The sequence below is a fragment of the Meriones unguiculatus genome, chromosome 8 (assembly GCF_030254825.1).
Source record: "Meriones unguiculatus strain TT.TT164.6M chromosome 8, Bangor_MerUng_6.1, whole genome shotgun sequence".
Classification (NCBI taxonomy): Eukaryota; Metazoa; Chordata; class Mammalia; order Rodentia; family Muridae; genus Meriones; species Meriones unguiculatus.
This window is the reverse complement of record NC_083356.1, coordinates 77,507,788-77,534,546: the sequence shown is the minus strand read 5'-3', so window position 1 is coordinate 77,534,546 and position 26,759 is coordinate 77,507,788. Positions and strand designations below refer to the sequence as shown.

Sequence of the window (26,759 nt, the reverse complement as noted above, 5' to 3'; positions counted from 1 at the left end):
CAGACCCCAAGAAAACACCGGTCTAAGTTTTGTCAGGGAAGTGAAACAGGAGAAAAAGACAAGGAACTTGAAGCTACTTATGGGTGAAAAAAAGGCTCAGTAATTGTCTGTGGACTTTAGGCTGGACGAGAAAGAAAGCAAAGACTGAACAGCTAGAGGCTGATGAACCAGAAACTTGAGGAGGCTGGAAAAGCATTCACATGAGGAGGCTAGGCAGACAGAGGCTGTAAGATGCTGCAGTCTGTGGTTCAGAAGTGCTGAGTGAAATTTCTAAATGTGACTCAGGAGATGACACTGGGGTGGATGAAGATGGAGAAAATGCCATCAGAGAGGCCAGGGTATTAGAAAAGGAGATGAGTTTAAATGAAATTTCCATGGATGCATCCTGGTGGGCAAACTGTTTATAAGGTGGTAAGCTCATCATTTGTTATGTTATCACTTAATGACCCTAAGGCTGGTTCTCCCATTTCCAAGGACCCTTGTCACAACAGTCTCAGGTTCATGACTGAGTACAAGCACCCAGGTGTGAAGCCCCGCTCAGCACTGTGCCAGCAACACGGACAGCACTGAGTGTGGACCAACCATGACCCTGTCTCCTGGGACAGGACCTGGGAAGCAGGTCCCTTAGTTTTCTAGGCTTCCTACCTTTTTTTCTAACTCCTGGAGTTGGGCCAGAATTCTTTCCTTCTCTTCATCTGCTTCCTGAAGCTGGAGGTCTGTAAGGCCTTGGATTTCTTCCATACTTTTTAGGTTCTCTTGCAAATAGTGAATTTCATTTTCTAATTGCTGGATTCTTGCATTATGCTGTCTTTTATCACACTTAATCTATGAGGAAATAAGAACTTTTTTCTTTTTTTGTGATAGGTTCTTGGTATACAGCCCAAACTAGCCTTAAACTTGTAACATTCCCACCTGCATCTCCTGAGTGCTGGGATTACAGGCATGCACACATATACATCCATATATACAAATATATGTATAGATATATACAGACATACATACAAATATTTCAAGCAAAATAAGAATGTTATAAAGCTATCGTTTCCTTACCAGGGAACATAACAAGCTTTCATGCTAAATAGTGACCAAAGGTGTTTTCATCTTGTTCTCTGGGATTTGAATGCCTGCTTCAATGCGAACGTCAGCAGGTTCAAAACACACACTATACTTTAGCAAGCGTGGTATTGCTTATCTACCGTTATGAACTATCTCTCACTTGCATTCGAAACAAGGAAACCACTGTTACAAACAGGCCTGACTTTGACATTAATAACCATATTCAGAATTAGATTTTAGTCACACTATTTAAACTTATTATGAGTAAAAATAACAATGGGTATGCTAAATCTACATGCTGAAAACATCTGCTCCATGCTGCCCTCTGGCTGCCCCTGCCTGCTCTTACTCTGGCCTCAAGTGCTCTTTCACAGGCCTGCCTGAACTCCTCTTGTCCGTTTGCCAGTCTCTCTTGCTGGAGAGCCATTTCCTCCTGGAGTTTCCTCTCTCTAACTTGTGCTTCCTCTTTTTCCCACTGGGATCGTGCAAGGATTTCACTCAATTGTTTCTGTAGATCAGCAAGACTTTTCCCTAAGACATCTGAAGGACTATGGATTCTAAGGAGAAAAAACAGGAAGGTTTAAATTTGACATTTAACTTGATGCAAACATGTTAGACTAGTATTAACTGCAGCATTTTTTCTCAGTTCCTCCTAAGTTCAAATCACTGTATCAAATCACTGCTGCCACTCTAAAGACACAGGCTAAGAATAAATGTCCATAAACTTGACATTATCCTGTTTTTGTACTTACTATTCTCTGCCAAAAATGCATAATGTGGCTCTTCTTTCTGATCGCATACAATGAACTTTCGAGAGAGACTCTTAAATACCTTAGTGTTATTAGAATTAGGCAATCTTGCATCATAGTCTTCCAGAAGCATCCATCAGTATTGCAAAGACTGGAGGAGGACAGCTTATGGTCGGCCCCTGAAGTGGGAAGGCTCCCTCTAACTTGGGTCCTGCTTCTCCTTACCTCATTTCCTCAGCTCCTAGTTTCAACCTTCTCCTTAGCTCATCCACACGAGCTGCTACTTCTTCTGGATGAATCAGCCCATCAACCACATGGTTGAGGTGACTCTGGAAATCTTTCAGCTGCTGCTTTAATAGGTTATTGTCATCCTGTGTGTAGGGGTTGAAATGGAGGGGAAGTGTTATCTGCCAGCAAATAATCACAATTTACAAATACTTGAACATAACTTGACACAGAATGAAATTCACATGATGACTCCTTCAAATTAAAAGACTTGCTAAAATGTCTCCACAGTATAAAAAAAAGTTTCTATATCCCAAGTGATGAACGCTGTTCCCTTGAATGCCCGTAATACCCTTGGCATTGCTCTACTTCAGATCCAGTGCAGCACTGTTAATCGCAACGGAGGACACATTTTTAAGTGCCTATGGCATCTAGGGTCTGCTCTGTAGACTACCCTCTCATAACCCTAAGCCAGCCTTCTTGGACAACACACTGTCCTCCCTACTTTACAGTGTCTCAACTCTCAGAAGAAACCGTATTTCGCAGTTCTCCCCTCCAGTGTGTGGAGGCAAGAAGCCCCAGCTCCTGGATGAGCCAGGCCATCGGGTAACAACTCTACAGTGCACCCAGATGCCATATTCTTTACAATCTGTCTTGTGTTTTTGTATACCATAATGTTTCTGATAAATCACATCAGAGTCAATATTTTATTGTAAAATAAGCTTTGTGTTGCTATACTAAATGTGAGGGAGACCTCTCTGCACAGTGGGGATTCCCTTTTGGTCTCTGGATTAGGCACAAGCCTTAAACAAATACCTGTTTTCACAGAGAAATCCTTTTTAAAGTGAGCAATAAAAGTTAAAGTGGCTGCTTTCTGACTCCCACAGAAAAACAGCAGCGAATGACCTTGCAGGTATAATTTTTAAGAAGAGAATAAGGGGAGGGCTGTGTTAGAACGGTCTGCGATGCAGTGGTATATTTTGAATGGGCATGTTACTAGGTGAGCCAAAGGGGGCTTTTGATTGAAGAACTTCAATACTTTGATAGCTGGACCTTGGCAGTCAGTCTCAGGAGAAGGAAGTAGCCAAATAAGGGAATAGACCTTGGTGGCTAACATTAGGAATATAATCTAATGGTTTTTAGCAGGGCAGAGGGAATGGGAGAAAAGGGCAAGGCCTGCCCTCAGAGCCATGTTTGCCACACTTGAGCTGGCCAGAGTCTATTCAAAATATACATATTATAAGCACATTAAGCATAGTTAGGCTACAGTGTGATCTTCAGGTTAGGTATATAAATACATCTGAGCCATGCTATTTGCAACTTACAGTGGGTTTCTCAGGATATAATCCCATCATAAATCAATGGACATCTGTACTGGCAAAGGTGATCTGACTCAAGGCCAGTCAACCCACTGATAAGCCAGGTTCTTACTATCTTCATAATTTGAAGCAAGAGAATTTGAAGCTTCATAATTTGAAGCATGTAAAGTCTGTACAAAAGCTGGACTTGAAAAGAATATATCAACTCAGGACTGTACCAAATATGACACATAGAGAATTAGGGAAAAAAAAAATGAGCGAGCCTGAAAGACTACATCCCTAAAAGACTGATTAAATGACTTTGATTCTTAGCAAGTTGTGCATTAATCATTTCCTCCTAGATTGGAACACACCAACCTTCAGAAAAGCTCCTTAAACAGGAAGGCAAAGAACTCAAAATAGCTTCCGGAAGTCCCTGAAGCTGACCAGATTCACTAGGCCCCTCCCTGTCAGACAGAGCAGAGTTAAGCTGCAAAGATGACTTTTTTGAGCAGACCAGCTGCCTGGAAGAGGTTTAGACCAACTAAGTGACCTGGAAAGAGCTGCCTGCAGGTTGTGCCGTGGGCTCCAGGTTCCCAGCTTTTGTAAGCTGTTATCCATGCTGGGGTGTGCTTTGATGATGGAGCTGTCTCTAAGTCATATCTGCTCCTGTTAAGTAACCCCTCATCCATATTCCTGTAAGTAACCCAATAAAAGTCACTGGTTCACCAAGTTGGACTTTGGTGGTACCGTACTTTGGTCTGTCTACTTATCCCTAGGTCGGGTGAGTAGACCTGTGTTTGTCTTTCCAGGACAAGTTTGTCACATAATAGCTATCTCTTAGCAAACTGACTTTTGAGAAAGAAAAGAGTGGGTATAAGCTGTACTCTAGTTCATGAGACCAGAAGGCCAAGTAGGATCTAGTTCTAACTAAGGCAGACCATGGTAAGGGCCAATCTTAGAAAATTAACTTCAGTTTATACCTTAGAGAAAGGCTCCTGAAGACTTGATTTTAGTTATTTTTTGTATGAGTTGCATATTAAGTATTTCTAGGTGAAAATATATTGGGCTTTCCTTTTCTTTTTTGAGAGAGAGTCTCTTTATTTAGCCCTATTGTCTTGAAACTCACTATGTAGACCAGACTGGCCTCAAACTTACAAAGATCTACCTGCCTTTGTCTCCAGAGTTCTTGATTAAAGGCAGGAGACTCTATTCCCAGTTTGAATTGTTCTTTAAACTATTTAAAAAAAAAAAAAAAAAAAAGTAGTCTAAAATAATTGAATAAACCAGGCAATGGATCAAAGAGAATGTTCTGTTTTGTGATTATTTTAAATTTTCATATTAAAAATAAAATTATATAATCCAGTAAACACTCTAAACACACAGGGATCTGTATGATCCTACACAAAGATGAAAAACTGATTGCATTTGAATAGCATCTTTACTGAGATTCTGAGAACTGTTTATAATTAAGAAAAAGAAAGAAAGATATCTATACATAGAGAGAAAAGGCCAGGGATGGTGGGGCACGCCTTTAATCCCAGCACTCAGGAGGCAATGTTCCAAAGAAAGAAAGGCTATGGTGCGACTGAACCCAGAGTTCATTTTTACCCAATAATTCAAGCTGCTTAGTACATGTCAGAGCAGGCTGCTAAATGCCTGAGTAAAGTCATCACCATCTTTGTGTGTTCCACAAGCAGAGATTTTGTTTGTGTTGTTTTGCGAGACAGGGTTTCTCTGTGTAGCCCTAGCTGTTCAGGCTGGTCTCGAACGCTGAGATCCACCTGCTTCTGCCTTCCAAGTACCAGGGTTTTTAAAGGCATGCCACCACTGCCAGCCACAAGTCAGATTTTTACCTGCAGTTGCTTAAGCTGTGTACGGAGCTCATTGTTCTCTTGTTGCTTCTCTTCTGAGAACTGGGCTTTGCCCAGAGCATCCCTGAGAGACTGTCTTTCCTTCTCCAGTTCCTTCTCCAGCACTGATTGCTCTCGCTATTGTCAGAGGAAGCAAAGATATCAAAATGCAAAACAGTCGTAGTTTATGGTCCAAAACAGCATAGTTACATTTAAACATAAATAGTGCATTGCAATAGTTCTAAATTTATACTCTGAAACTTAAAAATCCAACATCATCTTTCCACATTCCTTTCAGACTATTAATACTTAATAAGGAATGCATATAAAAATTAGCTTAGCCTGGCTCTCCCATCAGAACCCTTAAGACAGTCTCTGGCAACCACCCTTAAAAGTAAGTACACTGTGATCCTCAAACACCTGCATCAAAATAATTTCATGTGCCTATTAAAAATGAGGGGCTCAGTGGTTAAGAACACTGGTTACTCTTCCAGAGGTCCTGGGCTTCATTTCCAGCACCTACATGATGGCTCATCACTGTCTGTAACCCCAGGTCTAGGAGATTAGACACCTTCTGGCCTTTGCAGGTGACCAAGAATGCATGTGGCACACAGACATACATGCAGGCAATGTTCATACACATCTTTTTTGAAAATGTAGATGAAGCTTGGGCTGGTGGTACATATCTATAATCCCAGCACTTGGGAGGCTGAGGCAGGAGGAATGAGAGGATGGCCTGGGCTACAAAACGAGACCAGGTCTCAAAGAAAAATAAAGAAACAGAAAGATGGGGAGTAGGGAAGGAAGAACACAGGAAAGAAAGGAGGAAAAGAAAAGAGGAAGGAAGGAAAGGAAAAAAGGAGGGAAAGAGGGAAGAAGGAAAAAACCCCAAAATAAAACAAAGTAGCAGATGACCAGACCCCATCTCAGAATTGACAGGTCAAAATAGCTATGGAATCTGCATCTAACACACTGCACAAATGGTTTCATATAACTAAAGTACACCAACCCAAGAGACCAGATCCTTCATGCTCTATACTTTCTATGTGGTCTGAAGCCTAATCCTGGTGATTAAGGGTAGAAGACTGTTTTCAATACCAAGTGAACATAAACATTCTTATAGCATTTTTAAAAAAGATTTATTTATTATGTATATATAGTAAATATTCTGCCTGCATGTACACCTGCGCGCCAGAACAGGGCACCAGATCTCATTATAGATGGTTGTGAGCCACCATGTAGTTGCTGGGAATTGAACTCAGGACCTTTGAAAGAGCAGACAGTTCTCTTAACCTATGAGCCACTTCTCCAGCCCCTCTTAAAACACTTTTGTCAAGACTTACCAAAAATAAAAGTCAAGTACAAAAGATAGCACTAGTTAGGGCAGACTTGAAAAAAAAAAAGAATTTTATTCTAAAGAGATGGCACTTAGAAATTTTATTTACTGTTATTTAAAAAAGCAAACATATTTACTTGTATGTCATTTTGCCCAACCTGCTGTTTTTGGTTACTCTGATCCTGCCAAGGGTTTTGTAAAACTTAATGCTCTTGAAAAATATAACCCTGACAGTTGGCAAGATACTGACCTCTGGTAAGTTAATAACATAATATTAATCACTACACTACAAGGCCTATTCTTGGATCCTTTCCTAATCACACAGACACTCTGCAGCAGTGCCTTCAGGTTTTATTATTTTACTAGTCTGTTTGCTGGCACTGATGTCTGTACACCATGTGCATGCCTGGTGCCTGCGGAAGCTGGAAGAGGACGTCTAGTCCCCTGGAACTGGAGTTACAGATGGTTGTGAGCCACCACATGGGTGCTGGGAATCCAACCTGGGTCCTTGGAAGAGAAGTCAAGTGTTCTTAACTGCTAAGCCATCTCTCCAGCTCCCCCAAACTGTATTTTCACTCTGATAAAGAATATGCTCCAGATGGCCTCCCTCTACTTTTTGTCTTTAACTTTTACCCTCTTTCCCCACTCCTCTTTTGCCCTTATGTCTGAAGGTACTTGCAGCACTGTGCCTCTCCCTAACCCTTCCTCAAGGTCACATACCCCTTCATTCTCCATTCCTGTCATGTCTGCTCAGCCCCCAAACCACAGCTGAGGCATCACTTCTACAGGTTGGTTATCCATGACTACCTGCCTTTCACAATTTGTTCCTTTCTATCCCTCTCACCTGTTTCACTTGTGGACTAACAACTCCTCAGGACAGATCCTCAAAGGCCAATACCAATTGGATGGCTATTATTTTCCCTAGTTTTCAAGTATAACAAACCAGTGGATCTTTCAACCAATCATAAAAGGAAACAGCAAACTGAAATCTAACATCAACTTACATAGAAGCTCTGAAAGCTATTTAAGAAAAATATTTGAGGAAAATATTGAAAAAATACTAACTACCAGGGCTTTAATAGCCAGTATTTCCTTTATCTCACCATCTGCTATCTCACAGAGGAACAGGCTGTGAAGCTTGAAGCCCTGAAATGATCTGCCCACATTTTACACACAGGGCCACCGTTTGAATTGAGAACATCAGACTCCTAAAATACGTTCTTCTTAAGTTCCACCAATTCATACCCACTATATTAAAAATACTTAATATCAAGACCATGCCAGGTGTGGTGGCTCATGCCTGCAACCCCAGCACTACAAAGCTGAGGCAGGATGATTTCCATGAATCCTAGGCCAGCCTGGGCTATACTACACAGTGAGATGCTATCTCAAAGAGGCGGCAGATGGCACAGGCTGCTTAGTCTTACCTACCTGAGTAAGCCTTGTGAGTTTTTCCAACTCTTGCTTGAGCTGGCTGGTTTCAGCATCTTTCAGTTTTAGCTGAGTCTCCAGCTCAGCTTCATAGGCGCTGAGATCTCCCTGGGCTTGCTGCAGGGCTGCATTCACCTTATGCTGTTCCTGGAGGGCGCTTTCTAGCTCTGCAAGCTCCTGCAAAGGTTCAGCATGTTCAATTGCAGCATCCTGAGAGCTGTGTAAGCATCTGCAAGCCATTATAACCAACCAAAGCAGCAAATGCTGGCCAACTGCTACTGCCGGACTACTGCTGGGCACACAAGGACTTTATGAACAGCACAGTGGAGTCTCATGCTGCCACATCCAAGCTGAAATACAGACTCTTCTACTAAATGTCACCTGAAAAGTCACCGTTACCAACATGTTGCTTTCCAAATCTGTATGGCACTCTGGTCTGAAAGCATATGAGGAAGATAGGAATGGGAAATATTTACAAAAAAAAAAAAAAAAAAAAGGAGTAACTTAAGTGTAAGCAAGGCCTGATCTTCCCTGAACTTTGCGTTTTCACATTCACTGTTTCATCTTATCCTCATGGTAGCCCTGGAAGGTATCTTACAGTGGATAGGTAAGCAAGTGGAGAGCCGTCTCAGTGATCACAGCACTGTGCAGCCAGGAAAAGGAGGTGCGTTACAGATCTCGATCTCTGACTGCAAAGTCAACACTGCTCTCATTAAATCATACTGTATTCCCTTAACAAAAGAACAAGAAAGGACTGGCATTCTAAAGACTGCAGAAACTGTTCTGAGGGCTAACAACAATCTAAGTGTTAGCCACTAAGAAAGGGGACACTGCAGAGCTAAGCTCCTGTCCTGACACAACTTCATGTGTTAACACACAATTTCCATCGATTTATTTGCGGATGAAAGAATTAGTTCAAACTATTCCACATAAGCAGAAATGTGCTGGATAACCCCCATTTAGTTTTTCAAAAACTACTTGGCACTGCTTTATGAAAGGAAGATGTCATATGTATTCAACAAAGGAGGAATAGCCGAAATACTCAGAATTCTTACAAATGATTTAACAAAAGAAAGATGATCCAATACAAAAAAGAAAGGTCAAAGTCTACTGGTAGACACTCACTAGGCTGAGGAAATCTAAACTGCAAGAACAAATGAAAGGTGTGTAATCTCTCTAGTATTTGGAGAAAATGAAGTTAACATAATATTTTAAACTAAACTATAAAAAGATACTATTTTTTATGGATCAGAGGAACAGAGTACAACCACACAGAGAAACAAACCATTAGACAAACACAGAAGAAGAGCAATCCAAAGTATAACAGGCTAGACCACACATGCATGCATACATGCTTGCACACACACGCACTCACTTGCTCACATGCACATGCACACATCCTTGGGCATGCATACTTACACTTACACAACACACTTGCATGCCCCCCACACAGACACATACCCACACATACATATAAGATATATTTTGTGGATAGCTGTAATAATCTGAAGGTGGTTTAACTATTGGAAGTATTAACTATTGGAAACTATTGGTTTAACTAGGGAAGTATCCTTAGTTTTTCTAGATGTAAGAATGCCATTCATTGTAGTAATGTCAGAAACTAAGAGAAGAGTGATGAAAGGATGATGTCTGAAACTTTATATGCAGGAAGATATACATTTATAAGATCCAAACTAAACTACGTATCAATCTAAGGAGGCTCAAGATATTTAGACACTCTTTCAATATTCCTGAAAATGTGAAAATTTTCATAATACAAAGTTAAAAGATACCTTTAAAAAATTCAGCATATTGACAAGCATGAAAGTTGACAAACTATTACATTTCCTGCTGGTGTGGTGATGCACACCTATAATCTCAGATCTCAGGCAGTAGAGGCAGGAGAGTCACAAGTTCAAAACCAGTGTGAGGTACATAGTAAGATTTTATCTGACAGAACAGGGAAAACCTCAAAGCGATGAGGATAGGCAACAAATGAAAGGTGTAACTTACAATCTTACTGTAAAATAATGCCAATCTGGCTGTAAAATAATGCCAAGTAGCAAGTAATAACAGTAAGATGAACTATGTTATTCCTATAATTTTTACTGTATTAACCCAACATAAACATTTTATATAGCATTTTGAGTAGACACACTTTCATAATCTTCTGTTATTTGGTGACTTTTGAGGAACAAGAACAGAGCAAAACTAATCTTTTGGGTAAAGGGGAAATAATGCTTCCAAGTGTCCAGAATAAGGAGTAGTTGTAGTTGTCACTGTCCTCAACTTTAAAAACATACACCAAACAGCCACTAACGCTTTTGTGACTCACAGTGGCACAAGTAAACAAATCATACCTTCCTCATGCTTTCTGAATCCATGGCGACAATTTCAAGCTCATCCCTCTCCTGCCTGACTTGTGTCAGTCTCTGCAGCAATGTCTCCTTCTCATCCTGGAGCTTCCTGCACTCATTCTGGGCCTGAGTTGCCTGGCCTTTGATGGTCCCCAGGTACTCTTGTAGCCCACTGATGACACCTTCCAAATCCTTCTTCAGAGCTTCGTTTGCTGCTATCTGGCCTATGCAAGATGAAAACACGGGGGCAACATGTATGTTAGAAGCACTCTGTCTCCTTAGTGATTGGTTATTAGCCCAGAGTGAAAGTCTTAAGTTTCTTATTAAGAAAATTTATTTTTCAGGATGATGTATTTCCTATAACACAGGAATATTTTACAAGTATGCATAAATAAGATAAGCATATTTATGAAAAATATTTACAGGATGCCTGAATAATACTGTAAGACTCTAATTTCTGCTACAATAACAAAAAAGGTATAATAAAACTATGAGTTCTTCCTAAATACAAAGAAAAAGATAATATCACTCACTATTTAAGACTAAAACCAATCTCAGACTGGCAGCATAAATACATACCCTGAAGGGTTAAAAAGAAAGGTATCATGGAGGCTGGAGAGATGGCCCCTCAGTTAAGAGCTACTGACTTAACTTATGACTGCTTGTCATAAAAGCTCCCAACTGTCTGTAACTTCAGTCCCAGGGGACCTAAAGTTCTTTTCTGGATTCCATGGGCACTGCATGCACAGGGTACACAGACTTACATGCAGGCAAAACACTCATTCACATATTTTTTTATTAAATATTTTAAAAGTGTATACTGATACATGCTATTTTGTAGAATACTTTATGACAACTAAAAAAGTCCTCTCAACAACTAGTTGAGAAGACAGAGACAAGGTTAAGGTGACACACAGAGCGGCAGGCAGGGAATGTAGTCTTTCTTTACTGAGCTCAGGCTCGCATTGCTACATCCTGCTTACTCTCTCCTCTCCCACTATTCTGAGAATGTTAATTTGGAAATATAGATCCTAGACTTCTTTCTACACGCTTTGTAAAACTACACAATGAGTTTTCTAATGTCAGCGGGCTCCTGAAAGCATTTTATGCCACAGAAGACAATCAATGACCAGGCTTTTCCTGATCACACTGACTTCTTGCCCACTGAAGCCTGATTCACTGATTATCAACACAGCAAACCATAATAATACAAAATACTTTAAGTTTTATTAAACAGGCTGGATAAATTCAGCAAAATTTCTCTATCAGCTACTAGTACTGAGTTGAAATGTATGCAGCCAAGCCCTAGATTGTCCATGTGGATAGCGTCTGTGAACACTGGAACTATTCACCATAAACACACTTAGATTCTCACCATCAGTAAGCTGTTGCTCAAGGTCCTTTATATCTTCCGTCTCTTTAGCAATTCTAGACAGTATCTCATCCAGGCGGCTTTCGAGTTGTGTGTACTGCTTGTTCATAATGTCAAGCTGCTGCTCTTTACCTCTCTTCTGGGCTTTCATATGAGACTGAATTTTGGGGAAAAAAAATCAATGTAACCCAAGTTTTTAAAACTCTTGAATATAATAATCCTTAGTAACCTTAAAAATATAGAAAATAAAATGTGACAACTACATCTGCTCTGAGTTAGGCCCTGCAGTATCTTCATATAAGTGGTTCTTGTTAAGACTCCAGGATGACCTGAGCTAAGATGAAAAAACAGAGCTGACTGGGGAGGTTCAGCCATTTTTCCAAGGGCACAACTAGTAGTTCATAGAGAAAACTTCAGAGTTATATGAACAGAAATAAAACATGTCTACATTCCCTGTCTGCCGTTCTGTGTGTCACCTTAACCTTGTTTCTATCTTCTCAACTAGTTGTTGAGAGGGGTTTTTTTTAGTTTTCATAAAAAAAAAAAGCTTCCAGAACACTGGCTATACTGAAAGACACTATATTTACAGAGACCATCAAAAGTATATTCCCAAATACAAATAAGCCCTATATCTATGTATAAGAGATTTTACTTATGGGTACTTACATTTACAAAAATTTTGGTTGGGAGTTTTATAACAAATAACTTAGGCCTTTTTAATTTGAAAAATTCACTTAAATGTACTTTTAGGCTTGTTGCGCTTCCAGGTGGCTTAGGGAAAATGGAGACCTGTGATAAATAAATACTCGGGATTCAAGTTTATTTTCCATCTCCTAGTCAAACATTTTGTTAGATATAAAGCTCAAAGGCCATTTATCCCAGCGAGTATTCAATTGCAGGGCCCTGGGAGGCATTCCCCTCACACTACCCATACTCTGGGTGACAGCAGTCCTCAGTCCCACACACCCTCTTGGTCCTGCTCCCTGACAACTGTGGCAATGCTGAGCCACTGCTAACTAAAAGGAATGGATCATCTCCCTCAGATGTGCTAGGGAAATAATCAATGATCTACTCTAACCTTTCATTTAACAGATGGAAGCCTGTGATCAATCAAATGTCTTGACTGTCTCCTTAGGCAGCAGTTCATTTGAAGACACCATAACCCGAGAGAAATTTTGCCACTCATTCCACCCTTAACCCCAAGACTTCCAAGACTCCAACCTCACAGGAGCAGAATAGAGCAAGAAGGGAGAAGTCATTAGAACAGTTTGAGCAGAAGTCAAAGCACAGTTTGAGAGGTCTCCTCAAACGGAGGACAAATGAGTGGCACCGTCAGCTTTTCCTGTACTGCTGGTAAGTTTGATGGGATGTTTCAATCACCTCTCCCCCACTCCCCAAATACCTATCTGAACTCTCTGCATTGCACTTCGTTACTATAGATACGAGTTTCTATCCTAACAGCACACCAGGGGCGGCTCAGGAATGAACACTATACTCCAAACCTGCAGCTTAAAGTTCACCGTTAAAAGTGCAACCTCTACACTCAGGACAAGCATATGGTTCAGGATGTCAACGCTGGGCTTTAAACACGGAGCCACAGCAGACCCTGCGGCTTTTCACAGCGGTGGAGCTCACAAAAGAGTTACTGTAAAAACAGGAACTACAGATCTGACTCCTCCTCCTTCCAAGCCCTTTCTTCAAACACAAAGAGGACTGACCATACCTTAACTCCGAATCTGTCCTGTTACAACTGAGCCGTGGAGAACAAAAACAGTGGGCGGAAAGCTTTCTAAGTTTGTCTTCAAATTCATGTGAGCTTCCCTCTCTGACAGCCACATCTTTGCCAACGCCTCTGCCTAAATAACTTCCAAGCGCCTCAAACCACGGTCTAGTCAAGTGTGAGTGACAGCTGAGCTGGTCCAGTCGCCAGCAGTCTCTGCGAAAGGCCCCACCCCCAACTTTAAATCAAAACACAGGAAGCTCCCGAGGGCCAATCACGCCCAAAGGCTGAAAGATCACTAGGCTAATTCCCTCTAGGAAAGCAGCACAGATCTTCATTGTGTTTGCCCATCGACAATTGTTCCTCTCGCTGGGGAAACTTGGTAACTAAAATGGGATTCGATTTTTAAATGTCACTTTTCCTTTTGAAACCAAAATGTTTACGTATTTTTTAAAAATCTGAGTAGGCTTGTTTCTGAGCTAAGATTTTAGTTTTCATTTTTATTTTTGGATTTTTAAAATCCTTTTGTGAGGCCAGGGTTGTTGTAGTAGCTTAAGCAAGGGCTCCAGCTCTTCAGAGTCCTTAGGGGCAAGCAAGTTAGTTTCTCTAAGCCACATTTCTACCCTCTGCAAAAGGAAAACTTGCAGAAGCTTCCTGAGAAGCTGTGCTCCGGCATCATGACTAGAGCTTGGTGGGAGGCCTTACCTACCCTAGCAGATGGAGTCTAGTTACCCTGGAGACTTACACAGAGAAATCCTGTCTTGAAACGCCCCCCATTAGGCCGGGTGCTGTAGCACACAGATACTTGGGAGGCAGAGGCAGGAGAATCTCTTGTGAGTTCCTGGACAGCCAAAGCCACACAAAGAAACTTTGTCAAGAAACTACCCCCTCCAAAACAGAAACAAAACAAAACAAAACAAAACAAAAACATAAGACACCGTTCCTATGTCTCTTTAGCCCTTTCTTCTATGTGATACTGCAGAGAAACATGTCAAAATTAACTTCCCTTTATGCCTAAATGTCATGGTCTTCTGTGAAACAAACACACAATTCACACCTTACTTGCACTCAGGCCCATCAAGCTGCTTCATTCTTGCCTTCCAGGGATATAGTTATCTATTGTCAGGGCAATCCTTTCACATAGGAAGACTTAATACATAATTATAATAAGTACGACACTGCTGACTGATATACATCATGGTACTTAAAAACCTCTGAGTTTTCATCGAACAAAAAATTATTTAAATAATAAGGACACTTAGGGCTGGGAAGATGGCCAAGAGTGTGAGAAGCTGAATTTGGACACCCAGCGTGCATGTAAAGCAGATACTGTACATAGCCCAAACCCCAGGGGAATGGGAGATGGGGGAAGCCAATTTCTGAAGCTGGCCAATCTAGCTAAGTTAATTAGCTTCAGATTCAGTAAGAGATCCTGTGTCAAAAATGAGTGAATTAATCAGCACCTAAATATGACAGAAAACAAGTGAGGATGACAACTGACGTTGGCCTCTGGCCTCCACACACAATGTTAACATACCCTACATGTGCATGTAAACACACACATGAAGTAACACTGTCAGAAAGAATACTTCTTCTAGAAAAACATTTATACCTATGACAATAGCTATCTTTGTCAAAATTATTTGGTCTCTATTTATAAGTACGTGCACACATACATACATACAAAACCAATGTGCTTAAAGAGAAATATGTCAAATTCTTAAAGCATTTCTAGTGCCCTGTCTTTATCACATTAAATTCTGGTTCCTATTAGTCCAGAGATCTTAAAATGTTCTTAAATTATAACTTTACAATTCAAACTGCAATGGTAAAATATGGAGGAAATAGTTTTACCTATTTCATAATAGTGGCTCAAATGTAAGAATCTATTTGTAACCCTTAGTAAGATTTACTAGGGTATCAGCTGACAGAAAGCAGCAAGAGTCTGACTCTATCATTCAGCCATCTGACTTTACAACATAGGATGACAAACTCCAGAGAAATGTTTTATTTTTAAGGACCAAATGAACAGAAACAGCACACAGCTTTTGTGGAATGTTTGCATTAAAAATTAAAGAGATACAAAAGGCCTCTGACCCTGGCCCCTCGTCAACACTTTGTGCTTTTAGGGAGAGAAACTTACACGCACTTTGAAGCAAGTTTCTCTTGCTCTATCATACAACAAAATTCAACCACTGCCCCTAAATAGTATGCCATGCAGCCTTTTTTGAAAGCCAACTCTTTCAAGACTAGGTTATTTCATTTTGGACATAAAATGTTTCATATGAATACACACCATATATTTTTATCTAATCATATATGCACACACACACAAACACATTACTTAAAATCTGAGTACCAAGCTAAGACTTCCAGAAAGGATTCTGCCACTAAAAACAACGAGGAATGTACCATCTTTACACAGTAATATTCTGTCTTCATAGAACAAGTCAAGATTTTACTTACATGCTTTGGGTCTTTGGAATCCAGGCAATCTGTGGCTTCCTGCAGGTTGTCGATCTCCTCGTGCTTTTCAGCAATTTCTTTTCTTTGCTTTTCCTTCTTCATTTCTAGATCAAGAGCTTCCTGGCGTAATTTGTTTAGATGTTGTATTCTACCACTCAACTGCTTGAGAAGAAGGTCTTTCTCTGCTTCTGAAATCTAATTCTCCCCAACCCCCAGCACGTAGTTAACAAAGGAGAGCAACAATGATGTATAAATAGCATCTATAATTTTTAAAATATTCGATGTTATAGAAGAATCTACATAAGAGTTATGGGAATTGTTTAGCATGAATGAGAATGGTTCCCATAGGCTCATATATATGAATATTTGGTCTCCAGTTGTTCAGGAAGAATTATGAAGTTTTGCATTGTTGGGGAAGGTGTTACAAGATCTGAAGTTTCAAAAGCCCAAACCACTATCGGGTAGCTCTCTCTGCCTTATATTTTGTAACTCAAGATATGATCTCTCAGCTACTGATCCAGGGCCCATGCCTGCTGTCTAATGCCACGCATTCTGCCATGAAAGATCATGGACTCTAACCCTCTGCAACTGTGAGCCTCAAACTAAACACTTTCTTTCATAAATTTCTTGGTCATGGTGTTTTGTCACAGCAACTGAAGACTAGCTAAGACAACTAGATACTCTGTATTCAGTTTATACTTTTATCCTAATTATAAGTGGAAAATCTTAACTCTAAAAGTATATGAAAACTAGTAATGTGGTGACAAATACAAAGTTGTCACAATCACAGCAGTGAGAATGGCTGACCAGGGGCTGGAGATGTTAAGAGCACTGGCTGCTCTTCCAGAGGTCCTGAGTTCAATTCCTAGCAACCACATGGTGGCTCACAACCAGCTATAATAAGATCTGGTGTCTTCTTCTGGCTTGCAGATGTACATGCAGATAGAACACTTTTTACATAATAAATAAAATATTAAAAAAAGAATGGCTGACCAAATGATAGACTTACTATGCATCAGGTACTATTCTAACTTCATACCTTCTAATCCTCGAAACATGTAAGGTAGAAAGATACTCCCACAACTTATTGTATTTAATTTTGAGATAGGGTTTGCTATGTATCCTTAGGTGGCCTGCAACTATGTAAACCAGGCTGGCCTTTTACTGCCTTTTACTGCTATGTGCTGGGCTTAATGGTGTGCACCACAACTATTGCAAGTTTACACATATGAAAATAACATCACAAAAAAATCAGGTACCTTCTGCTCAATGTCATATTAGGAGGTTACAGAACCAAGACTATATGACTCTAGATAATTTACTAACTACTGTACTATGGTTTAAATATGGAGATAGTCTACCAGTGAGTTCTGAGGATTGACATAGTAACAATTTCATATTCATCGGCTACTCCCACAATTATTAATGTAGTGATTTATACAAATGTAGCAATGTGTTTCAAAAGTATAGGACTGAGGATGATGGTCCACATCTGTGACCTCAGCACTTGGAAGATGGATGCAGGAGGAAAAGTAAGTAGTTCAAGGTTATCCTCAGCTACATAACAACTTCTTGGCCATCCTGAGCTACATGAGACCCTATATCAATTACATTTTTTTTTTTTTTAAGTTTTAGCCTATGCAATTACACCATGGATTTGAACTGCTTACTTCTCCATGAAATACTTTGGTAATTGCTGGAAGTAGTTTTTGGTCCTGTTTCCCACCCCACAAGACACCTTGTGCTTGGCAGTGTTCATGCCACAGCAGAGGTGTTCTTTGGTTCTTAACCTAAGTCCTAGGTGAACAGGCTTAGTTGCAAGAGATGAGTCAGGAAACAGCACAGTATAGGAGAGCAAGTACATCTTTTTGTGTGAAATTTTAAATATACTTTTATTATTTTAATTGTGTGGGGGGGTTGTACATCTGAGGGTTGATGCCCATGGAGACCAGGGTGTTGCATCCTCTGGAGCTGGAGTTATAGGCAGTTGTAAGTTGCCTAATGTGGGTTCCAGAAACCAAACTCTGGCCCTCTGGAAGAGCAGTAATTGCTCTTATCTACTGACCCATCTCTCAGCCCCTTTTTGTGTCAATTTTAGGTATTTATTTGTTTGTTTGTTTTGAGTTTTTTGAGACAGGGTCACTGTGTAGCCTTGGCTGTCCTGGAATTCTCTCTGTAGACCAGGCTGGCCTCGAATTCACATAGATCCTCCTGCCTCTTCCTCCTGAGTTCTGGGATTAAAGGCATGCATAACCACTACTGCAATTTTACAGGTAGAATGCAAACCTATTAAAAATTATTTTTTAGCTATGCTTCCACTTACCTTTTTTTGTTGTATAGCTTCTTCTAGTTGCTTCAATTCTTGAGTAGCCAGTAATATTTTCTGTTCTGCTATTTCTACTTCATGATGTAGCTCTGACAGTAGAATTTGTGCTGCAAATTTAAAAACAATTCTCAAATATACACACAAGAAAAATGTTGACTTATAAATTTTTTTTAACTTTTTTATTAATTACACTTTATTCATTTTGAATCCACTTATAAAATTTTTACTACACTTTCTTTCTCTGCAATGAACTTCACTCAGTTAAGTTGGTCCATTGAAATTTATTACTTATGATGGCTTCAATCTCTAGTCAGTTTTATTCTACAAAATTATAGTTGATCCTTTTTTGCATAATTCTTAATATGATAAGGACTTTACTTGATTTCTCTTACCACTGTGAACTGTTTTAAGATAATAGGACTATATTACAAAGTATGTCACATGCTACTAAGCCATAATTAATTCACCCAGGATATTAACAATAACACCACCTTCATCACCTTTGTTATAGGTTAATGCTTTATGATGGATCTCAGTATCAAGAAGTTCAACATTTGAAGCTCGGCACGGTGCTGCACACCTTTAATCCTAGCACAAAGGGGCAGAGAAGGGCATAGGCATAGGCATAGGCATAGGCATAGGCAGAGAGGCAGAGAGGCAGAGAGGCAGAAGCAGGCAGATCCTAGAGTGTGAGACTAGCCTATTGAGTTCCAAAACAGCCAGGGGTGTAGAGAGACTCTGTCTCAGGAAAAACAAACAAAACAAAAACCCAAAACTGAAACAAAAGTAGTTCGCTATAGAGCTGGACTTGTAGAAAGACTTGTTTCCCAGCACTGAGAAAGAAAAAGGAAGGAAAGCAAAATAAAGAAAAGGGAAGTAACAGAAATTAAAAAAAAAAAAAAAGACAAACATAAACTCTCCTCCAGAGGAGAACTCAAATCAGTGTCTACCACAGATTTCATTTTGCCCTTTCTCTTGCTCACACTTCATCTTCTCACAAGATCCTCCAAAAACCAGTCTGCACACATATCTCCTTTACTTCTGCCACCCCCTGCCAAGCTTTCCATAAAATACATATAAAACACAAGTTAGTCTCCATCTTGGCTTCCTCTGTAACTGTTTCTTAACATGCTAATAATCTCATCAGCAAGTTCCCCACAGGCCCATGAGTACTGAGTACTAGCAAGGTGCAGACTCCAGTCAAGAGCTCTTTTTCTTCTACATCCACACAGCCAGTGAGTGAGTGGATTCAGAACACTGGCAGAGTATCTTAAGTGCCTCTTGGCTTAACTTCTTCCTGCATGTGACTTGACACAGGTGGTAAGATCCCCTGAATTAGACTGGGGTAGCACACTGTGGTAGAGCAAACAGACTACAGAGCATGTCAGGAAGAGTCAGGGGCGAGCCTCAGATCTCAGCCTGAGGACAGTGTTCTACTCCAGCTTAACGGAATGTTTTTGTCATCACAGATAATAATAATGAAAATGGTTCTTTGCTTGCTTCAATGATTATTAACTGTACATCTCAATGAGTAGTTCCAGTGCCTGTTGGCAGGATGATATTGACATACTCTTATTAGACTGATTCCCTGAACATGATGCTGCCAATTACTGTCAGACACCGGATTCTCTATCACACACAACAGGAATTATTTAAAAAGCAGGCTCATTAGTCACGACTTAGATGTTAGACTTTTCATGTAAAATAAGTACCATTAATGTGTTTAATTAAAAATTATAAAATAAAATCAAGCAGCATATCCAGTTGTTTTATGTATGTATGTACCCATGTATGAATGCATGCATAATTGTTTTGTAGTGCTAGACACTAAACCAAGAGCTTTGCACACGCTAGGCAAATGTTCCACCATGGAGCCATATCCAAAGTTGTAGATTTCTAAAAACTTGAGAATAACTTGTTTAACCTGCACTTATTTTTTTTTCTGTGTCTTCCAATTGCACATCTGGTGGTACAAGGGCTCTCAGGGTAGTGTCCTCATGTCTAAGCTGTCCTCCTTCTGGCATCATCGTGATCTGAACTGCCTGGGCATCGCTGACAATGTAAGTCTCGGTGGCAAACATATTTCTCTTGTATCTGGATTTGCCAATGTAAGGGCTTTCATCTGGGGATTTGTCAATTTCAGGACACTAAAAGCAAGCATATTAATAGATTTATTAAGAAGCAATTTTCAGTCAAATGACATTATTCATCTTATTAGTGGCAAACCTATCACAGAAATACTTATATTTATAGTATTCTTACATGTCTAGAAGCTAAGAGATATAATGCTATTCTTAAATCTTTTTTCATATAGCAAAAAAGAATTACAACTAAAAGTGGTCTCAAAAGAATTCTTCCCTCTACTAACAAATAAAGTTTGGAATAATTGGCTAGAGACTAACCATAGCTAGATGATTGCTTAATATCACTTAATCTTTGCATCAGAAGCATGGGTGGATTATGTTGCTCCCGAGGTAAGTCAGATCTCAGTCTACTAAATTTTAATCTTAAAGTTTTAAAAACTAAACCACACATGGCACTGTTGAAAGCACTTGGACCTTGGGCAGCTTTTTATGGTGTTGTTACTAATAGTGGCGGAGTGTTACTGACACTGGAGAGCAGTGAAGGCTAGAGGCTCCCACTTAGAGGTGCTCAAGCACTCCTGCTGAAAGTCTGCCTTTCCTCTATCTGCACCAAGAGTAAGACAACAGATGGCTGAGATGGCTTCTTTTTATTACAGAAGTGGCTGCAAGCAAGGGTCTCCTTGGAGCTGTTTATCTCTTCAGAACACTGTTTTAACTCCATTAGCCAACCACACACACAACCGAAATACAGTTTACTTTGAAGATATCCTTACACCAAGAAAGTAGAGTGGACTAGTGAGATGGCTTAGCAGGTAAATGTACTTGTGGCAAAGGCACCTGCTGCCAAGACTGACAACCTGAGTTCAATCTCTGGCAACCACACAGTGGAAGCAAGAAACTGACTTCTGAAAATTGTCTAACCTCCACATGCATGCCCACCCCTAAACATACAAATGCAAATATATATTTAAAAAGAAAACAGTGATTAATGGTAAAATCCCTTTAATGTTCCTGTCACCTGTCTTCCTCCTACCTCCCCCAATCCTGGCTTTAATATTAGATTACTAAAAAAATATAAACTTACCTCTGATGGATAATAATTTAGTGGCTCAAACTTAGCATCAATTTTATAAAAGGCCAGTTCCTGCTCCAGCTCATACTGCTTCTGACATGCTCGCGTTAATTCCATTGTTTTTTGTTTTAGCTATTGGCCAATATGAGACGAATGAGTTAGCATAATCCTATAATGATATGAGTAGTTCTCACTATAACTACACCAAATAGCACAACACCAAGAATATTTTATCTCAAGCCTGTATTACAAAAAATGAAACACAGAATTACCATTTCAGAAAAGATCATATAAAAGAACTTTGAATATTTGCCATTTCAGGATATAGTGTGTCAGGTTTTAGAAAGCACTTTATCATCTAAATATGAAAATAAATATCGGCCATTTTGTATACCTGCTTCCTGGTTTCCCAATTAATAGCACTCTGATTTTAGTGTCATGGTGAGACATTTCCAGAAGAGAAAGATTGGCTTTAGTTGATGAACCTTAGATGTGAGTGTTAGTAGTTTGTGTGTGGGAGAGTGGGGGTGCGGGGACCTCACTGTCTGAAAGGGATTTGTCTGCAGTCCACGCAGGCAGTGTGTGATCTTCCTATCTCTGTCTACGTGTCTGGCCAGAACCTTACTTCTTGTAGCAGAGAGGTAAGAAATGTATACGCACGCCATCAGATGCACATATGTGGTATTAGTAAGTTTTAATACTACAGTAGCTTTAATTACAGCTTTTTGGGAAATGTAAGGATAATCTAATCTAATTTCTGAATTTACAAATGCAGAAGTTGAATCTCCGAGTGGTGAACTGCCTTGCCACAGGTGTCCTGGCTACCAATGGGATCCTCTGAGTTCATTTCAAAGGGCCATGAAGTGATTTTTTACTTTTTCTTTTATCTCTCCCACCCCTTTTTTGGCAATCTGAGCGTTGAGTTCAGACAGAAAAGCATGCAAAAATATTTCATGAATATCAAAATGCAAGTTGAAAAGAAAGCAAACACATGAACATTTTACAAGGCCAGGAAATGAAAATCGTGCATGAGTTAGCTTGCAGTCCCTCCTGAGTACCCGTCACATGGGGTAGCTAGCACTGAGCCAAGCTCTCTGAGAGGCAGATGCTGGGCGTGTCCCACGAACTGTCTCACCCAGGCTTCACACACCTCCACAAAGCTGCTCAGAGAGGGTAAGCGACTTGCCCAACTGAGCAGCTGGCTCAAAGGCCAGTGGGTTCAAGTCTAACACTCCCTAATGTCCCATGTTGCCTTCAAAGTCCTCTTGCTGTCTAGCACATTGCCCACATTGATGTTTCCAGTGAATGGTCAAGAGGACCGAGTCTCAAAGATATACTTCACCATCAACAGCATCAACTTATGTTCAGGGTTTTCCCCCAAAGCAAACTGACAACAGGGACAAAACAAAGGCAAATGTGACTAGAAGCACAGAACATGCCTGCACTACTTTCTATATAATAATCTTAGTTTTCAAAGCACTTCTGTGTTTTCCATAGCTCTAGACTTAGACAATAAAAAGCCCTCAGCAAATATCTGCTGGCAGAAGTGCGGAAATGAGAGCAAAACAGTAGTCAAAGGAAGTGGGCTATGTGCATTGGCTATGGATAATCAAGAGATGACTGCAGCTAACACATTACAAACAGGAACAGTAATACTAACTTCCTCTCACATTCAAATTTGTTCTCCTGCATACAAAATCATTTACAACGCATCACACAAACACAAATACATCCCCAAAGAGACAAGCCAGTTTCAAAACTTAAAATGTAAACAAGCATATTAATAGAAGTTATCATGCAACACTACAGAAAACAGTGTGCAGTTCAGTCCTGGAGGAACTACCTTAAGAATAAAGACTCAGCAGAAACAGGCCTGAAAGAAACAAAGATGTAGGCTGAGAGAAGAGAGAAGCAAACCAACATGTCACCTAGAGAGCCCTGGAAAGAGTTAGGCTCTGATGCTTCTAGCATCTGTCTATTGATGACCAAATAAAACAGTTATCAGTACTGGTGTTATAACACATGGCATCACTGAGTATAAATTTACCATCTTGCATTACTTAGCTTGCTTCACTTGAAGTTATTTTCACATTCAGAGCCTCATTAAATCCTCACGAGGCCATGAGGGTGGCAGGACAAGTAAACATTCCCATTTTAAAAACAAGAACACTGAAAGATAAGAGCTAAATAGCTTACAAAAAATAATGATATAGAGGAAGTTGGGTTAGGATTTGCGGATGGTGGGGATAGGGGTAAACCAGTTTAAATGGCCCTCCGAAGACTTAATTCTTTTATAAAGAAACTAATTTAATGCACAAACAATTACTTAATAAAACTACAAATCATTATGTAACTGGATGTGATATTATCATCACATAGTCTACAAGAGACAAAGGGAAATATAAGCTCTCAAAATAAGGTCTAAAATCTTCTTTTTTAAATATATAGTAGTACTTTGGGATAACAAAATGGAGATAAAATAATGAAACAAGTCATTTAAAAAAGACAGTGCTCGCTTCCACAGCACACACACTAAAATCTAAAAAAGACAGTGCTTGCTCCCACAGCACACATACTAAACTTGGAACAATACACAGATTAGCACCGCCCTGCGCAAGGATGACGTGCAAATTCGTGAAGCATTCCATATTAAAAAAAAGACAAATAATCAACAAATACATATATAACATTAACATTTTAAAACTTTTTTATCAATAACTAACATGTACTTATAACAAATTCAGATCACAAAAATATATACAATAAAAATGAAGGCTTGTTCTTCTACCTTACCCCAATATTAATAGGTAGCCTTTTGTTTTCCATGCTTCTGTAATATATGTATAACTAAATGTTATACACTGGAATATTTTGTGAACATTTTTAAAGCGAACTTTTTATGCATATATGTATCTACAGATAAGGTATATGGATAGACAGCTACCTAAATATTTACCTGCAGGAACTGGCTAAAATGCAGTTGTCTATCCATAAAATGTTAACAATAAAAATAATACAAATGTAGAAGAGCACAGTATATCTTCTAACAAAAAATACAGAAAAAAGAACAAAACTGCTGACAGTTTATAAAACACTTGTCTATATTATAAGCCAGGTATGGTAGCACACACCTTTAATTCCAGTAATCAGAAAAGCAGAGGCAGGAGTATCACTGTGAGTTCAGGCCAGTGTGCTCTACAAAGCAAGTCTAGGACAGGCAAGGCTACACAGAGAAACTCTGTCTCAAAAAACCTAAATAAATAAATAAATAAATAAATAAGTAACAGTATAACAAATGGAAGGGAAAAAATGGAGCTGGCCAGATGGTTCAGTAGTTATAGGCACTTGCCCTCAAACCTATGATTTGAGTTTGATCCCTGTGGACTATATGGTGCAAGGAGAGAACTGAAAATTGCAAATTGTCCTCTGACCTCTGTATGTGCGCACCGATCATCTATGTGTGTATTAATTTACAGAATCATATTGTCTGTGTTGAAAAGGCCTTTCTTGAAGCACCAAGCACACAGCTAGTGTCTGCTTGTTTCAGGATAGCAGGCATATTCTAAGTATCAGTATAATTTAGGACAGCCATCATATTCACTACTAAATAAGAGCATGTCTCCTGAATTCGCAGATCTAACTCTTCATGTGTGAGACAGCTGCCAACTGGTCCAGCTCCTTGAGTTGCCTCCAGCCTACACAACTGGTTCCTCTACCCTCTCCAAACAGTTTTAAGACCTCTGAAGCGTCTCAGTTAATCACCTTCTCAAATTATGCTTCCTGTTTGTTTAAACTTAGTGTTTTCCCTCCATATTTCAATCATAAAGTCAAGTTATATAAAATTTAGGCTTTACAGCGAAAGAGAAAGGTCACTTTGGAAATGTCCTAGATGTTTACTCCTCAGAAACAACTCCTGTTAATCTTCTGCCATTTTCAGACCATCATGTATCTTTCCACACAGGGTCATAATGGATTCACTATTTTCAACACTAAGTATTTTTCTCATAGTAAAATGTACCCAGCATCCTTCTGTGTTCATATGGTCTAATTTTATTAGCAACTCTAAGCTGCTATTGTACAATGATAGACACTTTATTCCTATTAGTCCAAGATTCTATTAGCCCTATCTTCCCAATGCTAAATCAGGATATTGTGTTTTTAAATGTAAGAGCAAAGTGTTCTCTACCATAACAGAACACAGCCAAAGCAATGTATACTCACCAATTCCTTTTTTGTGTTGAGGTCAACTTCCAGCTCCTCACAGGTCTGTTTCTGTAACTTGGCCTCTTCTTTTAATGACTTGTTCAGTTTATCTTGATTTTTTATTTCCTCAAGAAACTTTGTTTGTTTGTTCTTAAGCTCTTCTGTTTCCACCATCTTCTTTTCCAGATCTTTTTCCAGTCTTTCTATCTCTTCTGTCAATAAAAATGAAATAGCTAATTTATCATTATAGTCTCTACTTGGAAAACAGCTAGTATAGTCAGAACAATAGCAAAAGAAGTCTAAGAACAGCGTAACACTGTTTTCTACTTTGAAAACCACCTGCCATGGTGTTTTGGGAAAAACATGACCACCGTGAATTTGAATCTGACTTATATTAAGAGGTAGGAAGGCAGTGGGGATATTTACTAATTATCATTTTGTGTGAATATATGCATGTGCACACATGAACACACATGTACATGGAACCCATAGTGTATGTACAGAAGTCATAGGACAACTCTGCGGAGTTGGCTCTCTCCTACCTTTTTGTGGGTTCCAGGATGGGACTCAACTTACCAAGCTCGCACAGAAAGCACCTTTCCTCACAGCCCTCTCCCTGGTGTGAAACGGCCACTTTTGTAGTTTGGAAGTAGACTGACACCAATTTCAAACCAGACTGAGTAGAGGCTGATTCCTCGGCTCTCTGAAATGGTCATTTCACATCTTCCTGTCTCCTCAGACTTCCCACACTGCACCCATTCTCTCTCAGCCAAGAACTTCATATTTCATTAAGGGAGTGCCTGTATTTTCTTACCATCAAGACAACAAAAGTACCAACATCTACATATTATTTTTCTCTCTTTTTTGATGATCATCTTCCAAAAGATGATCAATGATCTCTCTCAAAATCTAATCTCTTGATCCTCATCTTTAGGAACTGAAAGAATAGAGGGATGGTTTGTCTCTTCTCTTCTGATCTTAGGAATGCTATCTCATTACTACAAAATTTGAATATAAATGTACTTCATTTCTTCCCATTCCTGGCCTTGAAGCTATCGGTGAATGTTTAATTTTATCTTTCCTTTTCCTTTAAACTTAAAAATCACAATTATTAAGTATTAGAAGAGTGAAGCTGTTGTAGGAATTTCAAGTCTTCGATCAAACGTATCCCTCCCATGCTCTATCTGTTAAAATCCACCATTAGTTCCCAT

At 39.5% G+C, this 26,759-nt stretch overlaps 1 protein-coding gene and 1 non-coding gene across 14 annotated transcripts in view; one reads left to right on the top strand and one right to left on the bottom strand.

The window, feature by feature from the left end:
- Cntrl (centriolin) overlaps window positions 1-26,759 on the bottom strand; it is a 327,805-nt gene that overhangs the window by 283,741 nt on the left and 17,305 nt on the right. For 10 of the 13 annotated variants that reach the window (XR_009593823.1, XM_060390023.1, XM_021653673.2 and 7 more), the window contains 12 exons: window positions 25,567-25,760; window positions 21,358-21,477; window positions 20,114-20,336; window positions 18,187-18,296; window positions 15,864-16,058; window positions 11,681-11,834; window positions 10,309-10,529; window positions 7,949-8,125; window positions 5,185-5,319; window positions 2,031-2,176; window positions 1,406-1,613; window positions 646-825 (listed from right to left, as the gene is read on the bottom strand). Coding sequence is in view for 12 of the 13 variants with exons in the window: in XM_060390023.1 (XP_060246006.1) it covers window positions 646-825; window positions 1,406-1,613; window positions 2,031-2,176; window positions 5,185-5,319; window positions 7,949-8,125; window positions 10,309-10,529; window positions 11,681-11,834; window positions 15,864-16,058; window positions 18,187-18,296; window positions 20,114-20,336; window positions 21,358-21,477; window positions 25,567-25,760 (2,063 nt within the window). In the remaining variant the exon portion in view is untranslated. Of the gene's footprint in view, window positions 1-645; window positions 826-1,405; window positions 1,614-2,030; window positions 2,177-5,184; window positions 5,320-7,948; window positions 8,126-10,308; window positions 10,530-11,680; window positions 11,835-13,400; window positions 13,582-15,863; window positions 16,059-18,186; window positions 18,297-20,113; window positions 20,337-21,357; window positions 21,515-25,566; window positions 25,761-26,759 lie in introns of those variants that run through there. The other 3 variants (XM_060390026.1, XM_060390029.1, XM_060390030.1) reach the window with 3 other exon arrangements.
- Window positions 23,897-23,999, top strand: LOC132656196 (U6 spliceosomal RNA). Its single transcript, XR_009594119.1, has one exon. It is a non-coding gene; the product is annotated as a U6 spliceosomal RNA (small nuclear RNA).